The sequence below is a fragment of the Oncorhynchus keta genome, chromosome 23 (assembly GCF_023373465.1).
Source record: "Oncorhynchus keta strain PuntledgeMale-10-30-2019 chromosome 23, Oket_V2, whole genome shotgun sequence".
Taxonomy (NCBI): domain Eukaryota; kingdom Metazoa; phylum Chordata; class Actinopteri; order Salmoniformes; family Salmonidae; genus Oncorhynchus; species Oncorhynchus keta.
Genome location: NC_068443.1, coordinates 17442784 through 17459476, shown reverse-complemented (window position 1 = coordinate 17459476; position 16693 = coordinate 17442784). Strand labels below are relative to the sequence as shown.

General features: G+C 43.4%; 1 protein-coding gene across 1 annotated transcript; it reads left to right on the top strand.

Annotated features, from left to right (window-relative positions):
* The first annotated feature begins 7153 nt into the window (after window positions 1-7153).
* On the top strand, window positions 7154-16287 carry LOC118401929 (phosphatidylinositol 3-kinase regulatory subunit gamma-like). Its single transcript, XM_035799621.1, has 7 exons — window positions 7154-7579; window positions 12196-12590; window positions 12797-13065; window positions 13266-13442; window positions 13550-13624; window positions 13817-13987; window positions 14182-16287. The coding sequence occupies exons 1-7, from the start codon at window positions 7525-7527 to the stop codon at window positions 14486-14488; spliced, it is 1449 nt and encodes a 482-aa protein (XP_035655514.1). The 5' UTR covers window positions 7154-7524; the 3' UTR covers window positions 14489-16287.
* The last annotated feature ends 406 nt before the right edge of the window (window positions 16288-16693 follow it).

Sequence of the window (16693 nt, the reverse complement as noted above, 5' to 3'; positions counted from 1 at the left end):
ATTTCAGGCCTGTGGAGATAGTGGAGGGGTTTCAGGCCTGTGGGGATGGTGGAGGGGTTTCAGGCCTGTGGGAATAGGGGAGGGGTTTCAGGCCTGTGGGAATAGGGAAGGGGTCGTTTCAGAGTGTGTGAAATGGCAAAGAGAGAGGTCAGAGGTGAAGGTCACTCACAACACAGGGGGTTAATAAATCCTGTAACCGTGGCGATAATGCTCGCTCTCCCCCTGACAATGGTGCCATTGTGAGGGGAACTGCAGAGTGTATGGTGGAGCTAAAGCCCTAATTGAAGTTATAGAGGGGTGATGGCTGCTGTGTTGCAAAGCGATAATCATGCTTTATCCTGGTGTGTGTGTGTGTGTGTGTGTGTGTGTGTGTGTGTGTGTGTGTGTGTGTGTGTGTGTGTGTGTGTGTGTGTGTGTGTGTGTGTGTGTGTGTGTGTGTGTGTGTGTGTGTGTGTGTGTGTGTGTGTGTGTGTGTGTGTGTGTGTGTGTGTGTGTGTGTGTGTGTGTGTGTGTGTGTGTGTGTGTGTGTGTGTGTGTGCTTCAAGCATGAGTGCGTGTAAGTAAGAACAAACAAAAAGGCCAGTGATGACCTCAAATCAGATCATCTGTCCTGTCAAGCAGACACTCAGCTGGTACATGTTACAGTGTTGAAATACTATGACTGTCTCAGTGTCACCTCTGGTAGTTAGATTTACGGTCCTCTGGACTGGAGTGACAAGTGATGAGTAGATAAGGTGGTGTGGGGGGAGACAGACAAATACAGACAGGCAGACAGACACATACAGACAGAAAAATACAGACAGACAGACAGACAGACAGACAGACAGACAGACAGACAGACAGAAAGGCAGGCAAATACAAACAGACAGGAAGGAGAGGTTGAGTGGAAGAGAAAAAGAGGGAGAAAAAGCGAGAGAGAATGGGGAACATAATGTGCAGTATATGTACTGTATGTATGTCATTCCTGCTGAAATATACTGTTAATGTAGTCATTCTCCAATACAGTTGGTCCTTTTCTTCTCTACATTGGTTTTTCCTTTTGGCTTGTTTCAGTTATTTTGTGACCTCCTTAGAGAACAAGCTATGTTCCCAGGCCCAGCTATTTGAAGCTCATAGTTTTGGTCATCCAATATTTCATTCTGTTCCAACTCAAGCAGCTCAGACACTGTCCCCACTCATACACTGTCCCCATTTCCACAATGGTAGTGTCCTAAGGACCAGACCATAGCCATCCTACACTCTGCCCGCAGTCCAGTTGCCTCTGGCATCGTCACTGCATGCTTTGTGAGCTGGTCTGGCAGCAGATCAGGGAAACCCCACAGCTACTCGGTGGATAATGCAGAAAGAACACCCTATCAAGTATGTTACAGACCGTTTTGCATTGCTTCAATTGCAGTAAATAGGTCTACACACACATACACAGCAGACTTGAGACATGCTGCATTTATGTTTTGATCACGCGGACTGGGATATGTTCCAGGTTGCCTCTGAGAATAACATTGACATATACACTGACACTGAGTTCATCGGGAAGTGTATAGAGGATGTTGTTCCCACTGTGATGATTAAAACCTATCCAAACCAAAAACTGTGGATAGATGGCAGCAGTCATACAAATCTGAAAACGGGAACCATGTTTAACCACGGCAAGGTGACTGGGAATATGGTTGAATACAAACAGTCCAGTTATGCCCTCCGTAAACCAATCAAAACAGGCAAAATGATCAGTAAAGAGACAAAGTGGAGTCGCAATTCAACGGCTCAGACACAAGATGTATGTGGCAAGGCCTCCAGACAATCACGGACAAGCTAAACACCTTCACCTGCTTTTGAGGATAACACAGTGCCACCGACGTGGGCCGGTCCTGAGGACTGTGAGCTCTCGTTTTCATGGCCGACATGAGTAAGACATTTAAGCATGTTAAACCCTAGCAAGGCTACCGGCCCAGACGGCAACCCTAGCCACATCCTCAGAGCATTATCAGACCAACTGGCTGGAGTGTTTATGGACATATTCAAACTCTTCCTATCCCAGTCGGCTGTCCCCACTTGCTTCAAGATGTCCACCATTGCTCCAGTACCCAGTAAAGTGAAGGTAACTGAATTAAAAGACTATCACCCTGTAGCACTCACTTCTGTCATCATGAAGAGCTTTGAGAGACTAGTTAAGGATCATATTGCCCCAATAGCTCCACGGGAGATGCAATCGCACTGCACATTGCCCTATCCCATCTGGTGAAGAGGAATACCTACGTAAGAATGCTGTTAAGGATCATATCACCTCCACTTTAACGCTCCAATAGCTCCACGGGAGATGCAATCGCACTGCATAATGCCCTATCCCATCTGGACAAGAGGAATACCTATGTAAGAATGCTGCTCATTGATTACAGCTCAGCCTTCAACACCATAGTACCCCCCAAGCTCATCATTAAGCTCGGGGCCCCGGGTCTGAACTCCGCCTTGTGCAACTGGGTCCTGAACTTCCTGATGGACATCCCCCAGGTGGTGAAGGTAGGCAACAACACCTACACTGCGCTGATCCTCAACAAAGGGGCCCCACAAGGGTGCATGCTCAGCCCACTCCTGTACTCCCTGTTCACCCATGACTGCGTGGCCACGCACGCCTCCAACTCATTCATCAAGTTTGCAGACACACAACAGTGGTAGGCCTGATTACCAACAGCGATGAGACATCCTACAGGGAGGAGGTGAGGGCCCTGGTGGAGTGGTGCCAGGAAAATAATCTCTCCCTCAACGTCAACAAAATGAAGGAGCTGATCATGGACTGCAGAGAGCGCACACCCCCATCCACGTCAACGGGGCTGCAGTGGAGGAGGTGAAAAGCTTCCAGATCCTCGGCGTCACTGACCATCTGAAATGGTCCACCCACACAAATAGTACGGTGAAGAAGGCGCAACCACGCCTCTTCAACCTCAGGAGGCTGAAGAAATTCAGCCTCCTAAGACCCTCACAACTTTTTACAGATGCACCATGGAGAGCATCCTGTCGGGGTGTATCACCGCCTGGTACGGCGAAGAAACAAGATTCTCTGGTCTGATGAAACCAAGATGGGACACTTTGGCCTGAATGCCAAGTGTCACGTCTGGTAGAAACCGGGCACCATCCCTACAGTGAAGCATGGTGGTGGCAGCATCATGCTGTGGGGATGTTTTTCAGCGGCAGGGACTGGGAGACTAGTCAGGATTAAGGGAAAGATGAACGGAGCAAAGTATAGAGAGATCCTTGACGAAAACCTGCTCCAGAGCGCTCAGGACCTCAGACTGGGGTGAAGGTTCACCTTTCAACAGGACAACAACCCTATGCACACAACCAAGACAACACAAGAGTGGCTTCGGGACAAGTCTCTGAATGTCCTTGAGTGGCCCAGCCAGAGCCAGGAATTGAACCCGATTTAACATCTCTGGAGAGACCTGAAAATAGCTATGCAGCAACGCTCCACATCCAACCTGATGGAGCTTGAGAGGATCTGCAGAGAAGACTCCTTCCAATGTACCCCTGCACATCGACATGTAAAAAAGAAAAGTTTGTATTTTTTTACTTTTTTTATTAGGTGGTAGATCAGCTTTAATATTGAAGATAGATTGTAGCTTCCATCAATGTAATATTTTGCAAATATATACATACGGATACATACATACACACATAAATACATAGAGCGTCATTTTGCGTATAAATTCATAAACCATGTGACATGGTATCGGTACGTCGTAAATCTCATCCAGACTATTTTGCAATCTGTATGGCACAGTTGTATATTTTTTGGTCCTTAAACGAAACTGCTATACTTTTTTATTACTCACAATTTTCTTTAACCAATTATGGTCTTTAATGCAGGGCCGACAAGTTCCCTACTTTTACCCCTTCACTTTCCTCGTCCATTTTTGCGGTAATGCTGCAATTAGTTGGTAGCCACGTTATTTTTCCCCTTCATTGTTATTCGTTATTCACTGTGTATTTATTCTACGTGTCACTGTTTCAATTTTTGATAATTATCTTTAACTCTGCATTTTTGGAAAAGGACCCGTAAGCATTTCACTGTTAGTCTACACCTGTTGTTTATGAAGTATGTGACAAATAAACTGAGTTTTGATTTGAAAAGTGAGATTTCACTGTACAGTTGCAGTAACAGCCTATCCCATTAAGGCTTTCAGTTTCAACCTATCAACCTGTAAGCCTGCGATTAGCCTCCACTGATCTCATCAGGGCTGCCTAAATCTGAGGACCAGAGCCCACAGGAGCCCACTGGTTTATCCCTGCCAGAGTTACACACACTTCTCACTCACACTGATAATGCACTTAAGCATAAGCGGGAGGCAGGTAGCCTAGCGGTTAAGAGCGTTGGGGACCAGTAACTGAAAGGTCGCTGATTCAAATCCCAAAGCCAGCAAAGTGAAACATCTGCTCTTGAGCAAGGCAGTTAACCCCCAACAACAACTTCTCCCTAGACATTGATTAAGCCAGCCCCTCGCACCTCTCTGATTCAGAGGGGTTGGGTTATGCAGAAGACATTCTGGTTGCATTCAGTTGTGCAACTACCTAGGTATCCCCTTCCATACAAACACACACTGAGTAAGCATTTCACTGTTAGTCTACACCTGTTGTTTACGAAGCATGTGATGAATAAGATTTGACATGTTAACACACAAAATCATATAAAATGTCACTGTAGTCCCCTTTTACATTGTCTTGATGTTTGCACGCCACAGACACATTCAGGGGCTAGCCATCTCTCCTCCTATACAGATCCAACACTGATGCTAGTGTTAGCAGGGTAGGGCACTAGAAGTGAAACATGATGTCACAAAGGTCAGGCCATGAGGCCACATTCTGTGTACTGATTGACATGAGGAGTTTACAGGGTGAGTGGTGGGGGATGGGCAGCCACTGATAAGCCCTGACAGACTAGCACTAAGAACTCTCAAAGAGTACACACATGCACATACGCACCAACACACACACACATGAACAAACATAGACACACACACACAAACTTGGACACATACACACCTGTCAACTGGAGGTCGAATGCTTCACAAGCCCTCTGCCTCGCGTGGGTGGCATTTTTCTGCTATAAGTAATAGTTTGCATAAGGAATGCAAATTCCACAAAGAAAATGCAAATAATTCAAATACAGTACATCTAGAGGGTGTACTAGATATACACATACTATACACAAGTGTGTGTGTGTGTGTGTGTGTGTGTGTGTGTGTGTGTGTGTGTGTGTGTGTGTGTGTGTGTGTGTGTGTGTGTGTGTGTGTGTGTGTGTGTGTGTGTGTGTGTGTGTGTGTGTGTGTGTGTGTGTGTGTGTGTGTGTGTGTGTGTGTGTGTGTGTGTGTGTGTGTGTGTGTGTGTGTGTGTGAGAGCGTGTGTGGCAATGTGCGTACCTTTGTCAGCGAGCATGAACGTGTATGGGTGTGTGCATGCATGTGTTGTGTTTCTATGACAGAGATGGTTAAAGTAGATGCAGGCTCAGAGAGACTAGTGGACCCTGGAAAGACTCAGAAGCACACTGGAAAGACTCGGAGGGACTCGTGGACACTGGAAAGACTCAAAAGGAATAGTGGACACTGGAAAGACTAGGAGGGACTAGTGGACACTGGAAAGACTAGGAGGGACTAGTGGACACTGGAAAGACTAGGAGGGACTAGTGGACACTGGAAAGACTAGGAGGGACTAGTGGACACTGGAAAGACCCAGATGGACTAGTGAACACTGAAAAGACCCAGAGGGGCTAGAGGACACTGGAAAGACTAGGAGGGACTAGTGGACACTGGAAAGACTAGGAGGGACTAGTGGACACTGGAAAGACTAGGAGGGACTAGTGGACACTGGAAAGACTAGGAGGGACTAGTGGACACTGGAAAGACTAGGAGGGACTAGTGGACACTGGAAAGACTCAGATGGACTAGTGAACACTGAAAAGACCCAGAGGGGCTAGAGGACACTGGAAAGACTAGGAGGGACTAGTGGACACTGGAAAGACTAGGAGGGACTAGTGGACACTGGAAAGACTAGGAGGGACTAGTGGACACTGGAAAGACTAGGAGGGACTAGTGGACACTGGAAAGACTCAGATGGACTAGTGAACACTGAAAAGACCCAGAGGGGCTAGAGGACACTGGAAAGACTAGGAGGGACTAGTGGACACTGGAAAGACTAGGAGGGACTAGTGGACACTGGAAAGACTAGGAGGGACTAGTGGACACTGGAAAGACCCAGAGGGGCTAGAGGACACTGGAAAAGCTCTCCTTCCTGGTGGGAAAACGGGGTGCTGAGGTTCATCACCTTCTCCACTATGGAGTAGAGGTCAAAAGATGCCTGCCATAAACCACTGGCCACCAACAGAGAAAGGCCTCTGTCCAACACAGGCCTTGTTCAACTAGCCTATATTCACTGCCACAAAGTTTCAAGGCTAGATGGCCCTTTGGGTTGTAGCCTGGACAGAAACAATGCTTTTCTGTTCTTTAAAATGACAGAAATACACATATTGGTGTCAATTGTGTGTATTTATCATGATCTTGGATGTACATTATAAGGTCAAATGTAATAGTACTGTAGTAATAGTGGTAGGCCTATACCTGCATATTAAAGATGATCTCATTTCAATTAACAGCATATAACCACATATTACCGCTAGGTCCAATTTATATAACTGATCAGGCTAGTAGTATCTTATAACATTTTAACAGCACCTGGAAAGCCATTCATATTCGTTATTGTTGTTCATTTACAGGATCAGGATCTGCCTGTCCATGCCTTTGCAATGCTGAGAATAATTATTAAAAATAAACAATTTATCTGTGTGCATGGTAATTCCTTCCATTCGTGTCGTCAAATAAATCAGCAAATTACTTTGCATTGAGATCCTTCAATGAAATGATAGGGCAGGGAAGGTACTACTTCCAATTTATGGGTGCGGTTATCACACAATACACCCACTAATAATTTTCTGTCTAAATAATCTTCGGTCTATAAGGCTATATAGGCTACAATCACTCAAATACAAGACAACATGATACTATTTCAGATTTACATCAGAAATGTATACTATTTTCTGTCTGTCTGCTTTAAGCAATCCTCCTTGTGGGGGCAGTACTCCCTCTGAAAGTGATGTCTTTTGGTTTCTCCCAAGATGATGTTCCAGATCCCTTTAAAATCTCCTGACTGCTACCTCTGCGCGATGAATTTTGGAGCGGCGCCGACCGGCCATACTGACAGACGTGGCTGGAAATTACTATATTTTTTTGCAGAACATTTTCTGTGAGTAAATGTATTGAACCAATTACGAGGTTGGCGCAAATGATTTTCTCCGAAGTTGGACTAATGGACAATCCTGCTACTGGCTGTCTAATCTGAAATCGGCCACATATGTTCCTAAAACGACTCGCCATTATGATCCTTTCACTCTGGTGCAAGTAAAAGTTGTATTTCTCACGCATCGCAAGACAGGGAAAGATACCTCACAACAAGACGGTTTGCAATATAAACGTTTGGAACGGGATGTTTTATCCCTCTGAAGTCTTATTCTACATCGAAATGGATCAAGCACCTCCAGGTATTTGTTGGATTTGTAATCATTATGCATATTATCATGTTAATCATCACTTCCAACAATGATAGAACGTTGACATTTGGCCAGTTGTGCACACACAGGTGTCCGTGCTGGTACATTATTGTGTGTCCCCTCTATAGGCTTTGCCCAGACATGCAAAGTGCAATTCGCTGCTTGCCAATTACGTAATACTTTTCTCGTGGACTTGCTTGACGCGGTGGTTTTGCTCTTTGTCTTGCTTCGTGTTACTAAAGAGATATATCAAAATTAAACATGATATGTTTGGTCGTAGATTGGTGAAATACTCTGTATCGTATTATTATGTTATAACGCACCTTACCAGCGCGTGAACAATGTTGAGTGGAGAAGAAATTCCGCATGAAACGACTGCTTTGTTCCCCTTTCTCCTCTCGTCTACTGTAGCCGACCATATTTAATTCGTACGCAAGCACTGAAAGCCTACCAACTTGTCGCATGACTTATTTTCAAACTACCAATTCACGTGTAGCCTATGCTACTTGATGTGATATTGTAATAGTTTAGAATATATCACATCGTGTAATATTTTTTATTTAGTAGTCTCTATAAACGATTACAGTGAATGACATGGTGCATTGGGCTGGTTTGTGTCAAAGAGAGGGACAAGTCCCTGTGTTGCATGAACTGAAATACATAATTAATGTATCTTTATATGAGCTTTTATAAACTATTTTCCTCATAATACGGTATTTGTGTATTAGCCCCTAGGCTACTTTACATCATGACACAACCTCTAGAGTGATGGGCACAGTCACACATACACACACGTACACACCACACATACATACAGTTGAAGTCAGAAGTTTACATACACTTAGGTTGGAGTCATTAAAACTCGTTTTTCAACCACTCCACACATTTCTTGTTAACAAACTATAGTTTTGGCAAGTCGGTTAGGACATCTACTTTGTGCATGACACAAGTAATTTTTCCAACAATTGTTTACAGACAGATTATTTTACTTATAATTCACTGTATCACAATTCCAGTGGGTCAGAAGTTTACATACACTAAATTGACTGTGCCTTTAAGCAGCTTGGAAAATTCCATAAAATGATGTCATGGCTTTAGAAGCTTCTGAGAGTCTAATTTACTTTATTTGAGTCCAATTGGAGGTGTACCTGTGGATGTATGTCAAGGCCTACCTTCAAACTCAGTGCCTCTTTGCTTGACATCATGGGAAAATCCTAAGAAATCAGCCAAGACCTCAGAAAAAAAATGGCAGACCTCCACAAGTCATGTTCATCCTTTCCAAATGCCTGAAGGTACCACTTTCATCTGTACAAACAATAGTTCGCAAGTATAAACACCATGGGATCACGCAGCCGTCATACCGCTTAGGATGGAGACGTGTTGTGTCTCCTAGAGATTAACGTACTTTGGTGCGAAAAGTGCAAATCAATCCCAGAACAACAGCAAAGAACCTTGTGAAGATGCTAGAGGAAACAGATACAATAGTATCTATATCCACAGTAAAACGAGTCCTATATCGACATAACCTGTCTCAGTTACACCAGCTCTGTCAGGAGAAATGGGCAATAATTCACCCAACTTATTGTGGGAAGCTTGTGGAAGGCTACCCATAACGTTTGACCCAAGTGAAACAATTTAAAGACGATAGTAAAAATTCCCTGTCTTAGGTCAGTTAGGATCACCACTTCTTTTTAAGAATGTGAAATGTCAGAATAATAGTAGAGAGAATGTCTCATGCACAAAGTAGATGTCCTAACCAACTTGCCAAAACTATAGTTTGTTAACAGGAAATTTGTGGAGTGGTTGAATACAAGTTTTAATGACTCGAAACTAAGTGTATGTAAACTTCCAACTTCAACTGTACATACATACATACATACATACATACATACATACATACATACATACATACATACATACATACATACATACACACATACATACATACAGTCGGGCAAAAAAGTATTTAGTCAGCCAACAATTGTGCAAGTTCTCCCACTTAAAAAGATGAGAGAGGCCTGTAATTTTCATCATAGGTACACTTCAACTATGACAGACAAAATGGAGAGAAAAAAAATCCAGAAAATCACATTGTAGGATTTTTAATGAATTTATTTGCAAATTATGGTGGAAAATAAGTATTTGGTCACCTACAAACAAGCAAGTTTTCTGGCTCTCACAGACCTGTAACTTCTTCTTTAAGAGGCTCCTCTGTCCTCCACTCGTTACCTGTATTAATGGCACCTGTTTGAACTTGTTATCAGTATAAAAGACACCTGTCCACAAACTCAAACAGTCACATTCCAAACTCCACTATGGCTAAGACCAAAGAGCTGTCAAAGGACAACAGAAACAAGCACCAGGCTGGGAAGACTCAATCTGCAATAGGTAAGCAGCTTGGTTTGAAGAAATCAACTGTGGGAGCAATTATTAGGAAATGGACACGCAAGATCTGGACACGCAAGATCTCACCCCGTGGGGTCAAAATGATCACAAGAACGGTGAGCAAAAATCCCAAAACCACACGGGGGGACCTAGTGAATGACCTGCAGAGAGCTGGGACCAAAGTAACAAAGCCTACCATCAGTAACACACTACGCCGCCAGGGACTCAAATCCTGCAGTGCCAGACGTGTCCCCCTGCTTAAGCCAGTACATGTCCAGGCCCGTCTGAAATTTGCTAGAGAGCATTTGGATGATCCTGAAGAAGATTGGGAGAATGTCATATGGTCAGATGAAACCAAAATATAACTTTTTGATAAAAACTCAACTCGTCGTGTTTGGAGGACAAAGAATGCTGAGTTGCATCCAAAGAACACCATACCTACTATGAAGCATGGGGGTGGAAACATCATGTTTTGGGGCTGTTTTTCTGCAAAGGGACCAGGACGACTGATCCGTGTAAAGGAAAGAATGAATGGGTCCATGTATCGTGAGATTTTGAGTGAAAACCTCCTTCCATCAGCAAGGGCATTGAAGATGAAATGTGGCTGGGTCTTTCAGCATGACAATGATCCCAAACACACTGCCCGGGCAAAGAAGGAGTGGCTTCGTAAGAAGCATTTCAAGGTCCTGGAGTGGCCTAGCCAGTCTCCAGATCTCAACCCCATAGAAAATCTTTGGAGGGAGTTGAAAGTCTGTGTTGCCCAGCAACAGCCCCAAAACATCACTGCTCTAGAGGAGATCTGCATGGAGGAATGGGCCAAAATACCAGCAACAGTGTGTGAAAACCTTGTGAAGACTTACAGAAAACGTTTGACCTCTGTCATTGCCAACAAAGGGTATATAACAAAGTATTGAGATAAACTTTTGTTATTGACCAAAAACTTATTTTCCCACCATAATTTGCAAATAAATTCATTAAAAATCCTACAATGTGATTTTCTGGAATTTTTTTCTCATTTGTTTGTCATAGTTGAAGTGTACCTATGATGCAAATTACAGGCCTCTCTCATCTTTTTAAGTGGGAGAACTTGAACAATTGTTGGCTGACTAAATACTTTTTTGCCCCACTGTACATACATACATACATACATGCATGCATACAGTAGGTGTGCAGGGTGAATCGTAGGAATCCAGGATTTCAGCTTCTACTGCCTGTCTGCCATTGTGCTTTTGCACCCGTCTTGTGCTTATTTTAAAGTTGTTAAAAAAAAGAGAGCGGAGGGAGCGAGAAACCATATTTCCTCCTGACTGAAGTTATGTGCAATTCTGCTACAGGTTCCTGAAAGGCACTTCTGTCCTGTAGTGAAAGATATCGCCTTTCTTTTCCTCTTGATGTGGTTTTCTCCCCCCATCCCCAACCTCCTCTTGTCATTTTTGGAGAGATCCAGACGTTTTTTTGATGTTGTTAGTTTTAAAATGTATATAGAAAAGTTAAAGCTGCAATATGTAACTTTTCACATATAAATGTGATTCTCTACACTATACTTGCTTCTTTTGTCTCATAAACGGAAATTAGGGGAACTATTAGAATTTTTGCAACTGTGATATAACAGAGCGATTTCTGCATAGTGCACCTTGAAGAGGGTTTAGAAAGTCTGAAAAATTCAAATACTTTTATATATGATCGTAACTTTAGAATCCTCCCTGACGATGGATGGTTTATGGTTTTCGGGCAGTTGCAGTTTGGACACTGGACAAGCAGGGGATGTAAAGTTTACCACATCCACTTTACTGACAGACCAGTGAAAATGGGCAGAATTTGCAGCATTTACACTTGCCTTAGCTTCATTGGTTTTTCTGACCTGTTGAAAAATATGTCAAATATATTTCCCCTGCAAGAAAAAAATATTAAAAGCATACTGGAGTTAGCCGGCTTTGTGTGTGTGAACCTACCCTCTTTTTCACTGACCGATCTTGTCCTCCGTCTTAGTTTCAGAGCATGTGGCAGTCTGGCATGTTCTCAGTCCTGATATGGTCGATCTGGGCCATTAGGACATAAACTGTTATCAGCTGGGGACATGCCTAGACTTGTCTGGAGATTTGACAGTGTCTAGAGAGAGTGTGTGTGTATGGGGGGGTTGAATAGAGATGCACCCCCCCACTTGTGCTGAAACAGCTTTTTCTTACAAACTGTCATCCTGATCTGATCTCTTTTTCTTTCAGCTCTCCCTCCCAGGTCAGCCAAACCCATTACCTCCTTCATGAACGACAACTGCCTAAGGGAAGCCCCAGTATATCCCCTGCAGGATGCCGAGTGGTACTGGGGAGACATTTCCAGGGAGGAAGTCAACGAGAAGCTCCGCGACACACCTGATGGTTCCTTCCTGGTCCGTGACGCTTCCACTAAGATACAAGGAGACTTCACGCTAACGCTGAGGAAAGACGGGCACAGCAAGCTGATTAAGATCTACCACCGTGAGGGGAAGTATGGCTTTTCAGAGCCCCTGACCTTCTGCTCTGTAGTGGAGCTCATCTGGCACTACCAGCACCATCCTCTGGTGGAATACAACGCTGTACTGGACGTCATGCTCACACACCCTGTTTCCCGCTTCCAACAGGTAGGCAGTAGGCACCTCTCATCCTCTGTTTCAAGACGGTCTTCAAAGAATGCAATAGAGTTGAGTTGACATTTGTCAGGGAAGGAAATTTTCCTTTGTCTTCAATTTAGTTACGAAACCACTCATCATGCACAGACAACAAGTTTATGTCTGCTGGACCAGCCGTGAGTTTCATAAATGTATTAAATATGTCTGTCTGTATCCAGGATGAGCAGGTGAAAGTGGACAGTGTTGATGTTGCCGGAAGGAAGCTACAGGAATACCACAGTCAGTACCAGGAGAAGAGTCAACAGTTTGACTGTCTGTACGAGGCTTACACTAAAACCTCACAGGAGATCCAGATGAAGAGAACTGCGATAGAGGCCTTTAACGAGACCATGCTGATCTTCGAGGAGCAATGTCGCGAGCAGGAGCGTTATGGGGAGGAGTGTGAGAGGAGCATTCGATCTAAGGGAACAGAGAAGGACTTAGAGAGGTGAGTCTGGTAACTAGTCTGGTTGTATCTTGGTCTATCTCACATGGAATGTGAGACGTATGCTCATAGTGTGGATAGATGGATGTCTTTTTATTGTTTCCTCCCTCTGACTTGCATGCAGCTGTGGTTCAGCTCAGGCCAGTGGCACTACCCCTGACCCTTCTTTTGACCTCTCATGACCTTTGCCCTTTGCTCCCCAGATTCCTGATGAACTATGAGAAGCTAAAGTCTCGGCTGGGGGAGATCTATGACAGTAAGGTCCATCTGGAACAGGACCTGAGGACCCAGGTCCAGGACTACAGAGAGACAGACAGGAGGATCAACAGCCTCAGGCCTGACCTCATAGAGCTACGCAATATCAGAGACGAGTACCTCAAGTACATTACAATACTTCTATTTTATTATATTCTATTAAAGTCACTATTAATAAAAAGTAGCTTTTTTAAAACACTTGGCACAGACATTCATTTTCTTTGGTTTTCAGTTGGCTGAATCACGAAGGTGTGCAACAGAAACGCATTAACGATTGGCTGGGGTTCCAAGACAATAGCAGTGACAAGTAAGTATTTCACATTATAGACCTAAATTGTAATAATACTTCTTAATTGTATTTAGTTGTGCTAAGAAATGCTTGTAGTGCTTATAACTGTTTAGAACGTATTCAATACTAATGTATACATAGTATGCACACTACTTACTTATGATTCTTATCAATTAAAGATTTGTTAAATGTCCTTTCTGGTGTGTGCAGCACCTACGTGTTGAAGGGTGAGAGTGAGAGACTGGCGCACCATGACGAGGGGAGCTGGTTCGTGGGCGAGCTGAGCAGGACCCAGGCTGAGGAGATGCTGATGGACAAACCCACCGGAACCTTCCTGATTCGAGAGAGCAGCAAGCAGGGTTGCTACGCCTGCTCCGTAGTGTGAGTGTCCTCTTCCTGTGAAAAAAATAACAATATGTAAATGGTCATGAAGGAATGTGGAGTTGGAAGAATATGGGAATACTGCTACACTGTTTTATAGGCTCTTGTTAAGTTACTTCACTGTGATCCATGTTCCCAAGGCTTAGGGCCACTACACTGGTACTAACCTATATTTTTATTTTGTATCCTTGCAGTGTTAATGTAGAAGTGAAGCATTGCATGATTTACAGCACGCCACGTGGCTATGGCTTTGCTGAGCCCTACGACCTCCACTGCTCTCTGAAGGAGCTTGTTCTGCACTATCGCCTCAACTCCCTGGCACAGCACAACCAGGCCCTGGACGTCCGGCTGGAGCACCCTGTCCACGTCACTCCTGTCTCGTCAGCCTTGCCACACACAGCCACAGAGGACTGCCTGCTACAACAGACGGAGGAACACCACCTTCTACAGACTCAAACTAAACTACCTGCTGGACTCCCTGCAGCCGCTCCGGAGATGTAGATTAATCAGCTGTGGGACGTGTTTGCGTACTGTAGCTATCCTACGAGGACTACTTGAGGGTGGACTTGTTTGCGTACTGTAGCTATCCTCCGAGGACTACTTGAGGGTGGACTAGTTTGCGTACTGTAGCTATCCTACGAGGACTACTTGAGGGTGGACTTGTTTGCGTACTGTAGCTATCCTACGAGGACTACTTGAGGGTGGACTAGTTTGCGTACTGTAGCTATCCTACGAGGACTACTTGAGGACGGACGTGTTTGCGTACTGTAGCTATCCTACGAGGACTACTTGAGGGCGGACGTGTCTGTGTACTGTAGCTATCCTACGAGGTCTACTTGAGGGCGGATGTGTCTGTGTACTGTAGCAACTTGAGGGCGGACATGTTTGCGTACTGAAGCTATCCTACGAGGACAACTTGAGGGCGTTCTTTTCTCAAAGAAGAATGTGTGAAATTTGCACTAGGATGATTCCAACTGATTGGTGAATGTAATTTCACTTAATTGGAACTTTGACCGGAACTTGAATGTCAGCTAGGACTTTGTTTTTTATAAGATTCTGTTTGCTATTAGTTTTTTTTGTACCCATTTTTCACCTTTTCTTTCATGGGATTTGATTTGTTTTAGTGGGCCTGGTCATCCGGGAGATGACTGACTACATATACTATGTCACAATATGTTGGTATTTGTCAGGTGCTGTTTTTTATTTGGACTTCTAGGGTCCCATTTTGACAACACAAGTACTGGTGCTAATGTAAAATGAGATTGTAATACACCCAATAATACCTTGGAATTTAGAATTTATTTCAAACATTTTAATTGTTGTGATGTCCATGCACGGAAGATCCTAAAAGTGGAATTAGAATATAATTGTACAGAAAAACAAGATGGCTGACTCAGTGGCATAGCTAGCTGTGGTACACATACCAAACATGTTCTGGGTATTTCAGTACATAGTCATGCAAATATAGGAACTGATGTGGCGCATCTTGACAGTAGCACTGTTTTTTTTGTTGTCAAAATATAACCCAGTTACCAGTTGATATGTATTGTATGTAGCATAAACAATTTTTTCTGGATATCCTTAGAATGACATTTTCCATATTGTATCCAATAACCAAAGCACTTGCTATTAGTGATAAAAGTATATATTCCGACCAGAATATTACATTTATGGTGATGGCGGAAAACACACCACACGTGCTTGATCAAAACATAAATTGAAGTACTGTATATTATATTCTGTTATTCAAAGTATAAGCTTTTTGTATTTTTTTATATTATATATTTTCTGAAATATGCCACAGAAGATGAAAGCTTGAGGAAAGTGCAATCCAACAGTATTTGTAATTTTAGAAATTCATTATTATAATTATGGGGGGTCATCAGCTTTTGCCACAGAAATGCACTAACTTTTAATTGGTGGTGTTATTCATATGATGACGTGACCTTTTAAGAACATTGTGTGAACTGCCAGAGATGCGGAAGTGTACATTCTGTCTCTATTACTTGAACTGTGGCATTGCTCAATAAGAGCGATTAATATTTCCTCAAGACATGTAGGCCTTCATAGCTTAAGGAAAATAATACATTTTGTTCTTGGCACATATGTCAAGTTTGAGGACAAAAGACACTCTGTATTGAGATACTGTAAAACTTTTGTGGTTGGTTGGATGGAGGGTGTTTTAGTCTTTCTTAAAAACTAGACAGGAGCATTGAGGAAACTCCTGGGGCGACTTTAAGCAATGTGAGATTCTTAATTTTTCTTGCTGAAGACAATAAACTGATGAGGGTTTTGTTGAAGTTGTGTTGTCCTTGTTCCACTTCTTCCAAGTGTGTGTTAATGCAACCAATCAATTACAATATATATCTTATGAAGACATCACTATGCCTTTAAATTTTGCTGCCAATCCTACACGAGGCGGGAGTGAAATCTCTCACCCGAGCAGCTGTTTATGGACAGATCATCCCCCCCAGCCTCAGGACATCCTTTCACCTAAAAAAATCCTCAAAATCCTGGTGTGATGAGAGTGATTGAGAAGGGACATAGGGACACAACACATGAATCAATCAGAGAGAGAGAGAAAACATGGCGACATGGGTCAAATGAGAAAGGAGGGATGAGGGTTTCCATTAGATAAGATCAGATTCTACAAAAAATCTTTTTGGTGTTAATTTAAGGTTAGGGTTAGGAACAAGGTTAGAAGGG

Coding starts and splice junctions, on each gene's coding strand:
- LOC118401929 (XM_035799621.1), top strand. CDS start 7,525: ATGTTTTATCCCTCTGAAGTCTTATTCTACATCGAAATGGATCAAGCA. Junction 12,591..12,796: donor CTGTTTCCCGCTTCCAACAG/GTAGGCAGTAGG, acceptor GTCTGTATCCAG/GATGAGCAGGTGAAAGTGGA. Junction 13,625..13,816: donor CAAGACAATAGCAGTGACAA/GTAAGTATTTCA, acceptor TGGTGTGTGCAG/CACCTACGTGTTGAAGGGTG.